The 18686-nt window shown below is 44.8% G+C and overlaps 1 protein-coding gene across 10 annotated transcripts in view; it reads left to right on the forward strand.

Annotated features, from left to right (window-relative positions):
- GPHN (gephyrin) overlaps positions 1-18686 on the forward strand; it is a 399070-nt gene that overhangs the window by 143065 nt on the left and 237319 nt on the right. For all 10 annotated transcript variants that reach the window (XM_066608689.1, XM_066608687.1, XM_066608686.1 and 7 more), the window contains exons 3-4: positions 2781-2838; positions 5211-5303. In XM_066608689.1, coding sequence (XP_066464786.1) covers positions 2781-2838; positions 5211-5303 — 151 coding nt within the window. The remainder of the gene's footprint in view (positions 1-2780; positions 2839-5210; positions 5304-18686) is intronic.

The raw sequence follows: 18686 nt of genomic DNA on the forward strand, positions 1-18686 counted from the left end.
TTCCCATCTGAGACATTTATGCCATATCAAAAGTATATGTTAAAAATGTCTGGTTGGAAAATCACAGAGGGCAGCCATACTTACTGGTATACTGATATAAAATACAAGGGCAGGAATAGACACCACATACCTCAGCATGCAGGTTGGCATATTGTTATATGGAGGAGCATTGCACAGGTGCAATATAGTGATGAACAACCACTTTTATACCTACCACATATTGAGGGAAGTGACTCCTTAGCATAATACTTGGACATCCACTGCTGATCAAAGTTTTACAAACACCTCAGTTTTTCAAGTTTTTATTGGTGGTTACACAGTTTAATGTCTCAAATGCACTTTAAATTGAAAGCATAAAACAAGTTAAGATGAATGAAATTAATGGCTTAAATCTAGTTTTTTTGACTCTTCAAAGTGGCCACCTCTATCTGATATAGCAGCTTCACACAACCGGGACATTCTTTCTACAAATACATTCAGATATTGTTCAGAAATTACCTACCAACATTGTTGCAGAAGTTCCCACAAATGTGCTGCACTTGTAGGTTGCTTTCCTTTCACCCTGATGTCCAGTTCATCCAATTGATTTCAGTGAGAGCTGTGCCTGGAATTATGAGCGCTAGCCACTACACAGGGGTCAGAGCAGTAGCTTCTGCTCCAACCCCAGTTTAGCCCGTCACTGACAGCTGGCGCTGCATGTATGTCCCCTTTAAGTCTGGCAACTGTGCAGGCCATTTCATTCTTTGAAGCCTACCGGCTTCTTCTTGTCTTAAAGGGGTTGTTCATGGAAAATACTATTGATTACCTATCCTCAGGATAGGCCATCAGTAGTTGATCGCCTCGGAGGTGTCGCTCGGAACCTCGACCGATCAGCTGAGTTGAGGCATGGTGTCAGCGCAGCAAATACACAGAGGTCGGAACGGAAGCAATGTAAATCTCCACGCTGACCTCTGTGTAGTGGCTGGCACTTGTAACTGCAGGAACGGCTGTCATTGAAATCAACGCAAGCTGTGCCTGCAGTCACAAATGCCGGCCACCATACGAGTGTTGACACTTGTGATTTTTGGATAGTGAGGGTCCCCATCTACCCCCAATCAGCACTCAATGGAAGTGGGGCATCTTCAAAACATGCATGTCTCTCTTCATTGTAAATGATGGATGTTACAGTATTAGCCTTACATTTAACAACTCCCATAAACTACAATGTAGAGAGCACCGCATACATAGACGGCCACCTGTAAGCCCCCATTCCCATCTAGGGTTGGGTTTCCATTGAGATACCACTATGGGAGTAGGAAAACTAAATCCCTGCTTGAAAGGATCCATCCTATGATGGAATCAAACAGTGCTGACGAACCCCAAGGACTATAATGCGGTCTGTCCGTCTTCTGTCATGCTTTTTTCACTTTTTTTCCACATGTGAATGTTGCTTAATATATATACAGTCAAACCTCTACTATCGTTGTCTTCTCCTTTCGCCGGTTTCCAGTTTCAATGATTTTTCTAGCCAGGATTTCGCCTCCAGTTTCGCTGGTTGCTTCTAGTTTCGCCAGCCGACTTGGCCTTGCAGGCTTCATCCCTGTCCCTCCCGCGGCTCTCCAGGCACTCCAGCAGGCTTCCGTGTCGGCTTCAGCGTTAAAACACCATTCTCTTCCTGGTAATGTGGATTGAACACCCCGCCTCCAGGAAGAGAATGCTGTGATGAGCCAATCACAGCCATTCAATAATGTCGTTCATTGAATGATTCTGATTGGTTCATCACGCGTTGGCTGTAATTGATTCAGGCTGTGGTCCTGATCCAATCACAGCATTCTCTTCCTGGAGTCATGTTATTCAAATCCACATTACCAGAAAGAGAATGGTGTTTCAATGCTGAAGCCAACACAGAAGCCTGCTGGAGAGCCTGGAGAGCAGTGACAGGAATGGGGATCATGTCTGCGAGGTGAGTCATTTTTTCTTCTTTCCATGGAGTCAAGCTAGGGCTTATTTTCAGGGGAGGGCTTATATTTCAAGAAACCCTCCCCCCCTTCCCCAAGGAAAATTGGAATGTCTACAGCGAATTCATTGGATTTACATTGATTCCTATGAAAATAATTGCCTCTAGTGTCATTGGTTTCAAGTTTGGCCGATTTGCTTTTGGACAGATTATCAACGAAACTAGAGGTTTGACTGTACTTCTTTTCTGAAACGTCGAGCTGGTCAAGGGCAGATACGCACAGACTAGCATTTTCAGATGGTTGGGGGCCACGCAAAATGACATTGCAGGCCGCATGTGGTTCCTAGGCTGCCTGTTGTGCACCCATGGTCCAAAGCATATATTATTTACCCCTCTTATAATCCACCCTTGATTGGGATTGTTCCCGAGCATTGTGGCCCCAATGTTCTTAGAATCTGCCTGGGATATATCAGATGATAATTTAAGATGTGTTCAAACATTATTGAGATTTTGCTTATTTGCAGGTTGCTTATTTGGAAATCTACTACCGATTACGATAAAAAGTAAATGAATGAGGTTTTGCAAAACCCCATTGACAATCAATGGTATAAAAAAGGCATTACTTTTAGAGCACACTGCAGATTTCTGACTCTTCAGCATCCCCTACATGTTACAGAATTGCTGCAGATGTAACTTGCATGAAAATGCGTGCTAGAAATATGCCTCCTCCTCTAATTATATCCTAATGGTGGAATTTTCCTTTATGTGTTTATGCCAATTGTGCGATTATGTAATGGATATTTTACCTGACTGAATGTAATACGATTTATGTTTCTAATTGTAGATTGGGTGGGACTATATCCGCGTATAAGATTGTGCCAGATGAAATAGAAGATATTAAGGTATTGTATTATTATTAATCCTCTTAATGAAACCGTACTGATGAATGCTTATCATAAAGTTGTTGAATACTTCTGCCTTGTTGTACCAGAACACCTTTAAATCATCTTTATTAGTTCTTTATACATTGTTTTAGTTTATGCTTTAATCTTTGCAGTAATATGAAAACGCTTGACTTTAGAGTATTTAGTAACGGTTAGGGTCCAGCAGTGTCAGAACTATTTCTAATCTAATTGTAAAGCACCTTTAAGGTCAGGACTGGACAACCTGGAGGAATATAGTGTACCTAAGATGCTATCCTATCCCTTAGCTGCTGGTGAGGAGTGCTGCTGACGCACTACTTAAAGGGAGTCTGTCAGCTCCCATGTGCTGTCCAAACTTTAGGCATCATGTTGTAGAGCAGGAGGAGCTGAGCAGATTGATATATTAGATGTATGGGGAAAGATTCAGTGTAATTTGTAATTTATTCATTTAAATTAATTTATTGTGCATGTTCTGAACTGAGTGGTCCAGTGGGCGGTCCAGCTGTAGCTGTCAGTCACTGTAAGGACCGCCTTTTGGACTACTCAGTTAACATCATGTAGACGTTTTAATGAATAAATTGCAAGTTCTACTGAATCTTTCCCCATAAAATATACATCAATCTGCTCAGCTGCTCCTGCTCTATAACATGATGCCTGTGGTTTGGACCAAATGTTTGAGCTGACAGACTCCCTTTAAATTTCAGACATCGTTCACCATAAAATGACCAGAGTAAGTTACGTTTTTAGTTTTTTCCAACACTCTTTAAGCTACATTCAAAATATTATTTTTGCCCTAAAAACTCTCTCTAATACCAGGGGGAGGAGCAGCTGAGGTGCAAGCATTCATAGGCCACATGATGAATGAACATGATAATGCTGGCTTAAGAAGAGTCTCTCATTCGAGCACTGTGGTCTCTTCAAACAGCTGACTAGTAGGGATCCTAGCCAGGGAACCACCACTGATCCGGCGTATAGATCATCTGTATTTTACTTTTTTAAAACCCTTTAAATCAATCCACACCTTCAGGAAAATTGGGAAATCCTGTGGGAACATGTTCCATAACTTCATTGTTCAGACATGTTTTGAACTTGTGACAAAATTGCATTTCCTTGAACTGTAAGCATTGACCCATGTGCTCAGTAGGGTCCATGAAAAGACCTGTTCATGTAGACACGCTCTCAGACCCTCAATAAAGACTGGATGGTCCAGTCTTTTTGAGAAAAAGCACAGTTTAAAAATACTAGAACAACATATGCCCCAGTCTTAAGATGCCAGGTGATGAACGGTGGTCTCCGGTTACTCATTTAAAGAGGTTGTCCAGTTGTAAACTATTGATGGTCTATCCTTAGGATAGGTCCATTAGTAGTAGATTGGCGAATGTCTGCCACCTGGGATCCCCTTTGATCAGCTGTTCACTGGGTTGGTGCACTCATGTACTAAGCTGATTTCTGCAGGAAGCAGACAGCTCCTTTCCCACTGCAGTTGCCAGGATTGGTACTGCAGGCAAAGTTCCTATTCACTTTAATGCCTGCAATGCCATGCCTGGCCACTGCAGTGAGAACAGAGCTGCCTGCTTCCTGCAGAAATCAGCTCAGTGTATAAAACATGCCAGTCCAGAGAACAGCTTTTTGGTAAGGGCCTTATGCAGCAGGCCCTCGCCAATCTACTATTGATCACCTATCATGAGCATAGACCTTCAATAGTTTACGACTGAACAACTCCTTTAACTGACAGATGTTACAGTATATGCTATAGATACAATTGTTTCCATAAGAAAAGTGGTCACTGTTAACCTACTGTTCACCGTCCACAATTTACCGGGTATAATTATGTGATGTAAGTGTTGATATTGATAGTTGTGTTTTTATTAGTTTTTCACCTGTTTCTTTTACATTTATTTCCTTTATTTTTGTTTTATGAAAGTGGGGAAAAAAGTGTCGAAGGCTGGGTCCACATCTGCATCGGAACTTCCGTTGCATATTTCGGTACAAAATTACGGAAAAATAGCGTTCCATTTAGCGCTTTTTCTTCAGATAAAATGCCAGACAGCTGAGCGGAAAGCGAACGCACCCCATTAAAGTCAATGGGGTCTGTTCTGCACTGTTGGGTTCCATCATAAGACTGATCCATTCGGCCTTGGGGAATCCTCTTTCCTGCTCCCTGGACGGAGCAGGGAAACGGAACTCCCACCGCAGATGTGAAAGCACCCTGACCAGGCCGTTATATCACTGCCTCTCATCCGGATCTACTGTATAATCATTATCACTTAAGCCTGCAGAAAATGCATCAATTACATAACTTTTATCTTTCCCAATAAGACGCCCTTCTTGACATTGATGTCTTTTGCCAGGAATCATTAATAGACTGGTGCGATGAAAAGGAACTTAACTTGATTCTAACAACAGGAGGAACGGGGTTTGCTCCAAGAGATGTTACACCAGAGGTGAGATGTTTGGTATGAACAGTCTATGATCTGAGTTGCTTACGTGAATTATTTTTGGCCAGCCGCTTTGCATGAGAAAAACGCCTATAGGAAAAGCTGTGTTGTTTGGAGACCCCATTATTACCTGTTATGGAGGAAACAAGTATTCTGGTCACTTTAAGTGCATTGGATATGTAAGGGCTCTCCGCTCCTTAATTAACTTATTGGGGTATTGTGTCTCCACCAGGTAGGCCATACATGCTTCTCTTCGAAATGTGGTTTTCAAATAGTAAATGGTACAGTGCTTCTGCAGCGCCACCTATTAGAGGGCAGCTTCTTTAGAAGTCAACGTTAACAGACTTTGGAATATGACTGAGAATATAATCCAAACCAGACTCTTCCCCAAATATGCTTCGTCATGGTGCAAGGCCTGTTAAAGTTTGGACATTGACTTACAGACAAGCTACCTTCCAGTAGGTGACGCTTCAGAGCCATTATACTGTATCCCATGCGTACTCTATTAACTCAATATGTATTATTATATGTTATCTTGAGTGTAGGAACCACCATTTGCAGGCAGTAGTTCTGGAAATTGTCTGATTTCTTGCTCAAACTTCATGTAGGGAATTATGGCCAGATCACATCTCTCAGAAGCTCTTGTAATATATATTATTTCAGTTTGGGAGCAGGCGACACACGGATGCACAGGAGAGGCTGCAGACTGCGCTCTGCGCAGCAGTAAGCCTGTCACAGGCCGTGAACTAACTCCAGGGTTGGCAGAGATGATTTGTTGGCAATTACCTTACAGGAAGGAACCTAGAAGTGATTCAATGACAACAGCAGAAAACACAGGTCTGTGCCTACTTGCAGGTGTAATCCAGTACATTCTTGGATACGATGACCCACACACATCCTACCTGATACTGTATTACTTGCAGGTGTCATCCAGTACATTCTTGGGATACAATGGCCCACACACATCCTACCCGATACTGTATTACTTGCAGTTGTCATCCAGTACATTCGTGCATACAATGGCCCACACACATCTTACCAGATACTGTATTACTTGCAGTTATCATCCAGTACATTCTTGGATACAATGACCCACACACATCCTACCTGATACTGTATTACTTGCAGCTGTCATCCAGTACATTCTTGGATACAATGACCCACACACATCCTACCTGATACTGTATTACTTGCAGTTGTCATCTAGGACAGTGGTCCCCAACCTTTTTGGCACTAGGGACCAGCTTCAAGCAAGAACATTTTTACAAGGTCCGGCAGGGTTGGGTGGGCCATGGCCGGGGCTTTGGTTATATGGGGCGGGGTTATGAAGGGGGTTTGAGTTTTGTGCATACTTATTTAATTATGACATTTAGGCCGGCCGCACACGGCCGTGACGGGCTCCGCCGCGGAATACTCCGCGGCAAAGCCCGTCACGGCGCCCCCCAGAGACACCATACTTACCAGCAGATCCGGCGTCCTGGGTCCCGCATGACGCTTCGGCGTGACGCACCGCAGCGTCATGTGACACGCCTGCCACGTCACAACACACACCCACAGCATCACATTATGCGGCCGGCCGTGTCATATGACGCGGCGGCGGTGGGCGGAGAGGCTATTTCACGCTATATTCCGCTGTGCTACAGCGGAAGATAGCGTGAGCGCTCCCTCTCTTAACTGCAATGGAAGCCGGCGCGGGTACAGCCGCGGCAAATAGAGCATGCCGCGGGTGAGGACGGGAGATTTCACGGTGCGGAATTCCGCACCGTGAACATTGAGCTATTAGGTTCAATAGAACCTAATAGCTGCGGGCAACGCAGCGGATTTTCGCCGCATATTACGCGGTGGAAATCCATCCGTGGGAAGGAGGCCTTAGAATGTCCTGGCAATACACACATAGGGCAGTATAATCTATCCCCCCCTCCCCGCCTGGCAGCACACACATAGGGCAGTATATAATCTATTCCCCCCCCCAGCACACACATAGGGCAGCATATAATTTAACTCCCCCCCCCCCCCCCCCCCCCTTCCAGCACACACATAGGGCAGTATATAATTTATCCCCCCCAGCACACACATAGGGCAGTATATAATTTATCCCCCCCCAGCACACACATAGGGTAGCATATAATTTATCTTCCCCCCCCCCCCCCCCCAGCACACACATAGGGCAGCATATGATTTATTCCCCCCCCCAGCACACACATATAGGGCAGCATACGATTTATCTCCCCCCCCCCCAAGCACACGCATAGGGCAGCATATAATTTATCTCCCCCCCCCCCCCCAGCACGCACATAGGGCAGCTTATAATTTATCCCCCCCCCCCCCAGTAATAGACAGCCCACCCCAATGATAAGCAGCCTCCCCCCCCAGTAATAACCAGCGCCCCGCAGTAATTAGCAGCCCCTCCCCCTGTAATAAGCAGCCCCCCCCAGTAATAGGCAGCCCCCCCAGTAATAGGCAGCCCCCCCAGTAAGTAGCAGCCCCCCCAGTAAGTAGCAGCCCCCCCACAGTAATAAGCAGCCCCCCCAGTTGTAAGCAGCCCCCCAGTAATAAGCAGCCCCCTAGTTGTAAGCAGCCCCCCCAGTAGTAAGCAGCCCCCCCCCCAGAAATAAACAGCCCCCCCCCTAGTAATAAGCACCCCCCCCCAACCCATATACTTACCTCCTCCCTGCTGTCAGGGTCACTCTCTCTCTGCTTGCCCTGACGTCAGTGTGCAGCCCGGCACGCTTCCTCTCCGAGTCCTCTCCTGCGGAACTAATGAGCAGGGGACTCGGGGAGGAGGATCCTGGCTGCACCGTGTGTGCCGGGATCAGCGCAATTACCAGCGGGGAGCTACGGCGCCCCCGCTGGTAATCTCTTCAGTGGTGAGCGGCGTCGGGACGCCGCGGGCCACATAACAAGGCAGCGGGCCGGATTCGGCCCGCGGGCCTTGTGTTTAGAACAAAAGTTCCCATCCCCGGTCCGCGGACCGACGCTAAACACCCAACGGCCCGGCCCCGGTCCGTGGACCGGTGGTTGGGGATCCCTGATCTAGTACATTCTTGGATACAATGACCCACACACATCCTACCTGATACTGTATTACTTGCAGTTGTCATCCAGTACATTCTTGGATACAATGGCCCAAACACATCCTACCTGATACTGTATTACTTGCAGTTGTCATCCAGTACTTTCTTGGATACTATGGCCCACACACGTCCTACCTGATACTGTGTTAGACCCCATCTACACTGACAGATGATCGCTCAAAAGTCGCCCAAACGACAGTTTGCGTGACCGTTTTGAGCGATCATCTTTGCATAGTCTATAATGGCTAAGTACTACTTAAAGGGGTTGTCCCGCAGCAGCAAGTGGGGTTATGCACTTCTGTATGGCCATATTAATGCACTTTGTAATATACATCGTGCATTAAATATGAGCCATACAGAAGTTATTCACTTACCTGCTCCGTTGCTAGCGTCCCCGTCGCCATGGTGCCGTCTAATTTCAGCGTCTAATCGCCCGATTAGACGCGCTTGCGCAGATGGGTCTTTTCCCTTCGGCTCGGTCCGGCAGCAGCGGCGTTCTGGCTCCGCCCCCTTGTATGCGTCATCGCGTAGCTCCGTCCCCGTCACATGTGCCGATTCCAGCCTCCCTGATTACAGCTTGCGTTCCGCTGTAAACTACCAGCGGGGCGCAAGCTGAAAGAATCTTATCAGCGCTGCCGACTGTGATAACAGCCTGCATGGCAGATAAGATTTAGTTGCTAAATTCAAGAAAACTAGAATTGAGTGAAGAACAACTTGTGCAGAAAAACTGCACGATATCTGTGCATTTAGACCCAACGATTCTCTCAAAATAGATGGCTTTGAGCGAATTTTGAATAAGAATCGTTGGGTCTAAATTGGCCTTTACTTGCAGTTGTCATCCAGTACATTCTTGGATACAATGGCCCACACACATCCTACCTGATACTGTATTACTTGCAGGTGTCATCTAGTACATTCTTGGATACGATGACCCACACACATCCTACCTGATACTGTATTACTTGCAGTTGTCATCCAGTACATTCTTGGATACAATGGCCCAAACACATCCTACCTGATACTGTATTACTTGCAGTTATCATCCAGTACATTCTTGGATACAATGACCCACACACATCCTACCTGATACTGTATTACTTGCAGTTGGCATCTAGTACATTCTTGGATACAATGACCCACACACATCCTACCTGATACTGTATTACTTGCAGTTGGCATCTAGTACATTCTTGGATACAATGGCCCACACACATCCTACCTGATACTGTATTACTTGCAGGTGTAATCCAGTACATTCTTGGATACAATGGCCCACGCACATCCTACCTGATACTGTATTACTTGCAGTTGGCATCTAGTACATTCTTGGATACAATGGCCCACACACATCCTACCTGATACTGTATTACTTGCAGTTGTCATCCAGTACATTCTTGGATACGATGACCCACACACATCCTACCTGATACTGTATTACTTGCAGTTGGCATCTAGTACATTCTTGGATACAATGGCCCACACACATCCTACCTGATACTGTATTACTTGCAGTTGTCATCCAGTACATTCTTGGATACGATGACCCACACACATCCTACCTGATACTGTATTACTTGCAGTTGGCATCTAGTACATTCTTGGATACAATGGCCCACACACATCCTACCTGATACTGTATTACTTGCAGGTGTCATCTAGTACATTCTTGGATACGATGACCCACACACATCCTACCTGATACTGTATTACTTGCAGTTGGCATCTAGTACATTCTTGGATACAATGACCCACACACATCCTACCTGATACTGTATTACTTGCAGTTGTCATCCAGTACATTCTTGGATACAATGGCCCACACACATCCTACCCGATACTGTATTACTTGCAGGTGTCATCTAGTACATTCTTGGATACGATGACCCACACACATCCTACCTGATACTGTATTACTTGCAGTTGGCATCTAGTACATTCTTGGATACAATGACCCACACACATCCTACCTGATACTGTATTACTTGCAGTTGTCATCCAGTACATTCTTGGATACAATGGCCCACACACATCCTACCTGATACTGTATTACTTGCAGTTGTCATCCAGTACATTCTTGGATACAATGGCCCACACACATCCTACCCGATACTGTATTACTTGCAGTTGTCATCCAGTACATTCTTGGATACAATGGCCCACACACATCCTACCTGTTACTGTATTACTTGCAGTTGTCATCCAGTACATTCTTGGATATAATGGCCCACACACATCCTACCTGATACTGTGCTACTCAGTAGCCTATATGAAACCGTAGTGGCATCAGCCAGCAGGATTAATGGTGAGAATTCTCGTGGGAGACCATGGCCACTTTAGATGTTGGAAGAATCTCAATGTATACAGGTGGTAATAATCCCAAGATTTAAACTTACAGTATCCCATATCCACAGGATAGAAGTAAAGTGTCTAGTAGTCCCACTGATCATGATAATGGGGTCCCTTGTTCTACTCTATGAATGGCACAGCGATGTTCGCCATCGCTCCATTCATCTCTGTGGGACTGCTGGAGATTGCCCGGCACTATACTTGGCTTCTCTTCGGCAGTTTAATAGAGACAAAAAGAGTGACAAGGCGCTACTCACATGGGGAAAAATGGCGGCACCCATTCTCTTGATTGGTGGGCATTTCAGGTGGTCGGACACTACCAATCACTTGTCCCCTAGCCAGAGAACAGTGTTTGTGCTAAGTTATAAAGTTATCTCCTATCCACAACAATATTCCGTTATGATCAATGGGGTACGACTATTGGGTCCCCCACCGATTTCTAGTATGGCCTTGCATGACTGAATTAGCAGTGGCACAGGCATGCCATGGCTCCATTTATTTTAATTACAGAGCCAGAAATTGCCAAGCTTACGTACTTGGCAATTTATGTGCTTCCATTGAAATTAGTGGACCGCGTGTGCGATCGTCGCTTCATTCAGAAACTCCTGTTCTTGAGACTGGTGAGGGTCTCAGCGGTCAGATCCCCACCGATCATAAAGTCTTCCCTTATGCTGCAGATAGGGGATAACTTTAAAACTTGGCACAACCCTTTTAAGAATGGTTGCTGCTGCTGAAAACAAATACATGTTTCATGCATTGGTCTAGTTATTGTTTAACAGAAATTAAAATCTGCTCTTCAGTTTAGCATAAACTAAAACCAGGGCTACATAGCAACTTTGGGTGCGACCCACTTTGCATGGCCAAAGATCAGTATCACCCTGTCAGCTTCACAGATAATGAACGTAAATGTCGACTGGTTGTGACCCGCGTTTAGTGTGCCCAGAATGATTATTGACCCTTGAGCTTTCACTTATGTATTCGTTGACTCCCACTCTGTCCATTTCATGCTCACATACAGTACGAGGGTGGGAAGATTGTCACACAACCTCAGGATCTAGCTACATAGGGTTTGTTTCTAGTCTGCAAATAAGGAAGATGAAACAATGCCTCTGCAGTGCCACCTTTTGGAAGGCAGCATTCCTGCAAGTCAATGTTAGACTCTTTATACATGCCTTGTAACAATGGCTGGAAATTGTAAGCCAAAGCCAGAATCCAAGCATATACAGCTGTTTCGGGGGGTTTGCCCCTCAGTGTGCAGTAGGTTTCTGGCTTGGCTAGCGAGAGGCCTGTGATGTGCGTCAGAAATGCTATCTTTTCTCATTAGGGAGAGCACCTAGAAGGTAAGGAAGGAGACTTATAAGGCCATTCATGCTTCTCTGGGTAATATGCAAATAAGGGAGAAGGAACAATACCTCTGCAGTGCCCTTTTGGAAGGCACCATTCCTGTAAGTTACTGTTAGACTCTTTATACAAGCCTTGTAACAATGACTGGGAATTGAAACCAAGATGATGCATTGGTCTGCATAGGTGCTGTATACACGGTACCTATGCAGACCACAGTGGTTTCATTATTTATTTTTACTTTAGATACATAAAACGATCTGAAATGTGAACATACCCTTAAAGCATTTAGACATCTACTCCAGGATTTCGCTCTTCTATTAGACATTGTTTTCATGTCGTCGTTTTCCGTCCTCGCCACTTGCTTATCTTTATCGCTATAGTTGAAAAGAGCTTGTGCTATTTCAAGATTGTAAATAACAAGTCAGTAAATGTGAGACTTCAGTGTGGGCTGACAGATTGCACAAGAGTTTGGCTTTTAACAGAATACACATATGGCCGTGCCGCATGATGGTTTGTAGTAAAGGCTATCATGCCATATGACTATTTAATTACTGTTGTCCCTGTTTAGCATCACAAAGTCAGTGTAGCATCTCCTATACCTCGCCATGTACGACAAGCTGGTGTGCCGGGGACTTAAATCCGCATCTCTGCTTTCTAAATGTCACACACTGATGATTCTCTGTAGCATGAAATACACCCAAATAGATGTGCCGATCAGAACCCAGATCCCATCATAGTTCAAAAGGATAGAGAAAAATGACAGATAAGGGGGAAGGTGACACGTCGGATCTGCAGCTTCTAAATGTTATTACATATGGACTCGTGAGATACCAGAAAAGTCTGGTTTTCAGTAGCTACAGTTGATTTAACCCTTCTGCAACCAGATCGTGTTTAATTTTATTTTTGCACTGTCTGTAAATTCTCAACAATCACTTTCGTAATAATATTACTATCATATTAGTATCATCGGCATGGCTACAGAACTGCTAGTTCCAGTCGTTTAACTCCACTATGAGACATGTTCACCTCTTAATAAACCCTCAAAATGACATATACTGTGTGATGACTTGATGTGAATTGTGCCCCCTTGATCAACATTTTTCTTATTCCCAGAATTCACTTTTATCAGCTATACACAGAATAGGTAATAGAATCGGATCAGTCAGGGTCTCATTCCTGAGACCCCAACTAATCTTGAGAACGAGGGTCCTGTGTCCCCCTCTTCCACTCTTTATGGACTAACTGCACCTCTGTAATAAGGTAGAGCTTGAATGGGACGAAAGTCAAGCAGGTGCAGGGCTGCTCCATTCATCTTCATTTGGATTGCCGGAGATAGATGAGCGCTTATGCTTAGTTATTTCTTTCCATAAGCCCATTAAAATGAATGAAGCGGCACTGCACATGCTTGACGTCTGCCCTATTCAAGCTCCTCCTCATTACAGTGAGTCCGCAATGAGCAGGAAAGAGGGACCTCTGTTCGTAGAATTGGTGGGGGTCTGATCAGTGAGACGGCCATCAATTAGGCTTTATTACCTATCCTGTCGATAGGGGGTAACAGTAATTTTTGGGAATCCTTCCCCCATTGAAGGTGTGTGGACATGACCACCACTCCTTTCTCTTCTGTGAGTGCATCGATCTCCCTTCATCCCGTAAAAGTGCTAATCGTACAGAATTTAGTGTATCAGTGCAGTTTTGATGTAGTCAGGCTCGTCAAACTACGCTCTGTATGGTTACCCACTTTTGAAGGCTCTTCTTGTTAGAAGGCCATGGAGTAGCTTGTAGATATCAGGCAATACTGCAAGTCTCCAATTTCCCTGCAACACCACCACAGAGGAAATGAAGTATTACATATAGCACCCATTAAAATCAGTTCTGTCCCAGTGAAGTGCAGACATGGTTGGACCTTCAGAGATGTTCCTTGTTTTCACTCTCCACCTAGACTAATTGATGGCGTCGTAAGTGATAGACTCCCATCTATTAAGTCAGAAGATTCCGGAGTATTTGAAAATAGGTTTTCTAAATTCGACAATCCCAATAGCTAGATATTCTTTGCTTTTTGTTTTTGTGTAATTCGTCCTCGCCTATCGAGAGCCATAACCCTTTGTATTTTTACCATTGACAGAGCGGTATGAGGACTTCACTTTGCAGGACGGGTTGTATTTTTTAATGGTGCTGTTTGGAGCGCTATATGGAAAAAAAGGCAAATACGTCTTTTTTCTTTTCATTCGTTTCAATTTGACTGCATTCACTGTGCAGTAAAAATGATTTGTACTTTATTCTGCGCGTAAGATCATGGCAATACCAAATTTATTTAGTATTTTTTATGTTCGACTGCTTTAAAGAAAGAAAAAAAAAAAAGTAGAATGTTTATTTTAAGAAAGAAAATTGGTTTCAGCAGCATATTCTGAAATCCATAACCTTTTAGTATTTGTGTTGATGGGGCTGTGCGAAAGCTTGTTACTTTTCCTGGCGAGCAGAGGGTTGTTTTTTTAATTTGGCATCATTTTTGACCTAAATAAAACCCACACAATTCTGGCATGGTGTTTTTTTTAACATATTCATGGCGAGGGATAATATTTTAATAATTCAGACTTCTATGGATGTGACAATACTATTTATTTATTTTTATTGCTCAGATTCTTGTATTTCGGAAAAGGGGTAATTTTTGAACTTGCAGTTTTTATAAGAATTTACTTTGAAAATGTTGCTAAAATTATGTTTGCATGGATTGTGTTCCCACTGGGGACTTGAACATGCAATCATTCATACAATACACTGCACTGCTTCTGTATTGCACAATTATGTACCTGTCAACATTGTCCTATCAAGCACTGCCACTGCCAAATATGGTTCTGTACACCACATGCCTGGAGGTTATTGTCAGGCCTCAGGCTGCCACAACTTCTCATCAATATCCTGCAGTTGCGTCGCAGAAGGGACAGTGGGGTTACAACGGTAGCCTTCTGTGTCATTTGTGTCACCCGCTGTGTTTGGAGTGGGCTCTGCTCCCCAACCTGCTTCACACTCCCTCTGTGACCAATGATGTACATGTACAGATGTGTCCGCTCTTACCTGATCTTTAGACCTCATTCAGATGGTTGTATTGCAAGCTGTACCCGAGAATCTCTGATGCAACGTGCATCACACAGACACTGGTCGGTGTGCTGTCCAATCTGTGGTTACAATGCACATTGTATGACCTGTTCTTGTCTGTGATACGCACCAGAATAGAACTTGCAGCCATTTTTTTTTCACATGGACCAGTAGCCCGTCTGAAAACTCGTGCATGTGAATAGTCTATAATGGCTCCATGTGCTGCGCATGAAATGCACAGAGATCCCACAGACATAGAATATGCCTGTTGGAATTAAGCCTTAATTTGGTTAAGGAAAGCAATTCAGTACAGTATCACAACATGCTAGCAAAAGCCTGAGCTCTACAATTCACATCATAGCCACTGGCTTGCCACAATAGACACACATAGGATAGACATCTCGTGATAGAGGAGTGATGGTGAACCTTTTAGAGAACGAGTGCCTAAACTGCAATCCAAAAGCCACTTATTTATCGCAGAGTGCCAACACATCAGGAGGCAGGGCTTATCACAATGTATGATTTTACCCCCGTCGTTCTAAAAAGGACAGGGCCGCTTCAAAATAGACAGCGTGCAGATTTTGACTGCTTTTTGGATGCGGAAATACTGCAGAATGTGCTCAGCGGAAATTTCTGTGGAAAATTCTGCAGCATTTCCGCATCCAAAAAGCAGTCAAAATCTGCACCCTGTCTATTTTGAAACAGCCCTGCCCATTTCAACCACATGTAAACATACCCCAGTTATAATAGTGCCCCCCCCAACAGCCCCAGTGATAATAGTGACGGCCCCAGCGATAATCCTGCCCCCGCGATAATAGTGACCCCCTCTAGCAATAATAGTGACACCCCCCCCCACACACACACAGCGGCCTCCAGTGGTAATAGTGACATCCCACAGCGGCCCCCAGTAGTAATAGGGACATCCCACAGCGGCCCCCAGTAGTAATAGGGACATCCCACAGCGGCCCCCAGTAGTAATAGGGACATCCCACAGTGGCCCCCAGTAGTAATAGGGACATCCCACAGCGGCCCCCAGTAGTAATAGGGACATTCCACCGCGGCCCCCAGTAGTAATAGGGACATTCCACCGCGGCCCCAGTAGTAATGGGGACATCCCACCGCGGCCCTCAATAGTAATAGGGACATCCCACCGCGGCCCCCAGTAGTAATAGGGACATCCCACCGCGGCCCCCAGTGGTAATAGTGACATCCCAAATCGGCCCCCAGTAGTAATAGGAACATCCCACAGCAGCCCCCAGTAGTAATAGGGACATCCTCCTCCCCGAGACCCACATACTTGCCCCCTCCTCCTCGTGGAAGCTCCGCTGCTCCTCTGCTCAGCGCTGATCCCGGTGCACACTGTGACGTCAGTGTGCTGCCAGACGCCTCCTCCCCCTGCTCTCGCGAAACGTAAGAGGAGACGTCAGGGGAGGAGGGAGGAGGATCCCAGCAGAGAGGGCTCTGCGTGCTGCAGTTTCGCCACCATTGTGATAAAGTATCACAAATTAATGTAGTTTTTAAAAGCTGTTTATCTAGTGACAAGACATATTCTATATGAACATAACCAGGCTAGAGGAAAGGGAAGGAAGGATACATCTGTACATCATGGTTCGTTAAGAGGTTACTACCAAGTCATATCAAATGCTTTATCAAATAATCAAGTTATTATCTACTTTCCTGTACTAGAATGGATTGGATGCATTGACTTAGATGTTTGCGAATGCATACCATTAACATCTGTTCCATATTTTAGAAATGCATTGAGCTTCACAAGAGTGCAGATGTGTAAGGATACGTGAAAACGCGAGATATTGATTGTTAAGCCATGTGCAATAGTCAATTTACATGCAAATGTTGGAATATACCAGATTGCTAATACAAATGTCTATGCTTCGTTGTACAATTATACCTAATTATATATATACGTTTATAGACACTCGTAGACAAGATGAATGATAGGATGCAACGCACAATTAAACCTGTGCACATGTTGCTGGGGTTTTCTGTTATTTCGTCTAAGTGTGAAGGAAACTATATTGATTATTGTTATTAAACGTCAATATCTGTTTGAAGAAATGTGTATGTTTCCAATTAATATGTCCATATAATTAACAGTTTCTGCTTTTATCCTGCGTGGGCGTTGGTCACATCTGTATTGTGGTTTCCATTCATAACACATAACACTAAGGCCGGTTGCACACGGGCGACAGCGATATCGGCGCTACAAAATCACGGCAATATCGCAGCTCCGTTCCTGCGATTTTGTAGCGTCAGTGATACGTTTTTCTTGTGAAAAATCGGGCAGAGCTTCACTGCTGCCAGCTATAAACTTGCGCGGTTTTATCACAGGAAGGTTAAGCACTACCCCTAAAATAAAACTAGCTGCATTCCATGAAAAAGGAAAGGAATACTTACCTAGCAGGCTTCGTGCAGGTCCTCCTGCTGTTCTCTGGAGCACCGCCCGTCATCATGCAGTCCTTGTTCGCCCACAGAAAATCACTTCCTGGTTGCTAGATTCATAAATCCCGCCTCCAGGAAGCAATGGCTTGTATTGGTACATCTAGCACTACTCAGCCAATCAATGCAACACTCAATAAACCAGTGTGAGCCCTGTGATTGGTTCATCCAGCTCTGCATTGATTGGTTCTTCCAACTCCGCTCAGCCAATCAATGCAGAGCTGGATGAACCAATCACAGCCATTAAATTGGTTCATCGAGCGCTGCATTGATTGGCTGAGTAGTGCTGGATGAACCAATCAGAGCCATCGCTTCCTAGAGGCGGGATTTATAAATGCCGCGACCAGGAAATGATCTTCTGTGGGCGAATGAGGAGTGCAGGGCATACGGTGGAGCTCCTGACAGCAGCAGGAGGACCTGGAACGAGCCTGCTAGGTAAGTATGCCTTTTTTTTCAGGGACTGCAGCTAGGCTTATTTTCAAGGTAGGGAAATGTATTGCATCGCGATAGGAAAGCATAGGCTTCACATACATGCAATTTGTAGTGCTGTCGCATCGCGAGAAAATGGTGTGATTTTGTTGCCTGTGTGCATGAATTCTCCCTGAGGCCGCTTTCAGAGTTATTATACGTGCTATGTGACTGCACTTGGGGGTTCCGTGAATTCTGCTGAAAACAGCGCTGAGATGGAGTCCCTGAACTGAAACAAACGCAGCCATTCACCCCTATTGGGAAGCAGACACCCCTTTGGTGTCCATTTTGCAAGGTTTCCTGTTTTGTTTCTGTTATATTTGGAGTACAGAATAGCGTAGTCAACTTTTTTTTTTTTTTTTTCATCACCGCATTTCAAGATCACAGCATCTTTATTTTTCTGTCACCAAAGCTGTTTGGGGGCTTGTTTTTTGTGGACCAACTTGTAGTTTTTATTGGTTCTATCTTAAGGTATTGTGACAGTGCAGTAGCAAGAGTGGCCTGTAGAAGACCTCTGAGCACAGTTACTGTTTGATTTAGTTAACCTGCACCTGCGAGGGTGCAGCTACACAGTATAACTATACCCTCCCTCACAATCTCGGGGTCC

Source organism: Eleutherodactylus coqui, chromosome 6 (genome assembly GCF_035609145.1).
Source record: "Eleutherodactylus coqui strain aEleCoq1 chromosome 6, aEleCoq1.hap1, whole genome shotgun sequence".
Lineage (NCBI taxonomy): Eukaryota > Metazoa > Chordata > Amphibia > Anura > Eleutherodactylidae > Eleutherodactylus > Eleutherodactylus coqui.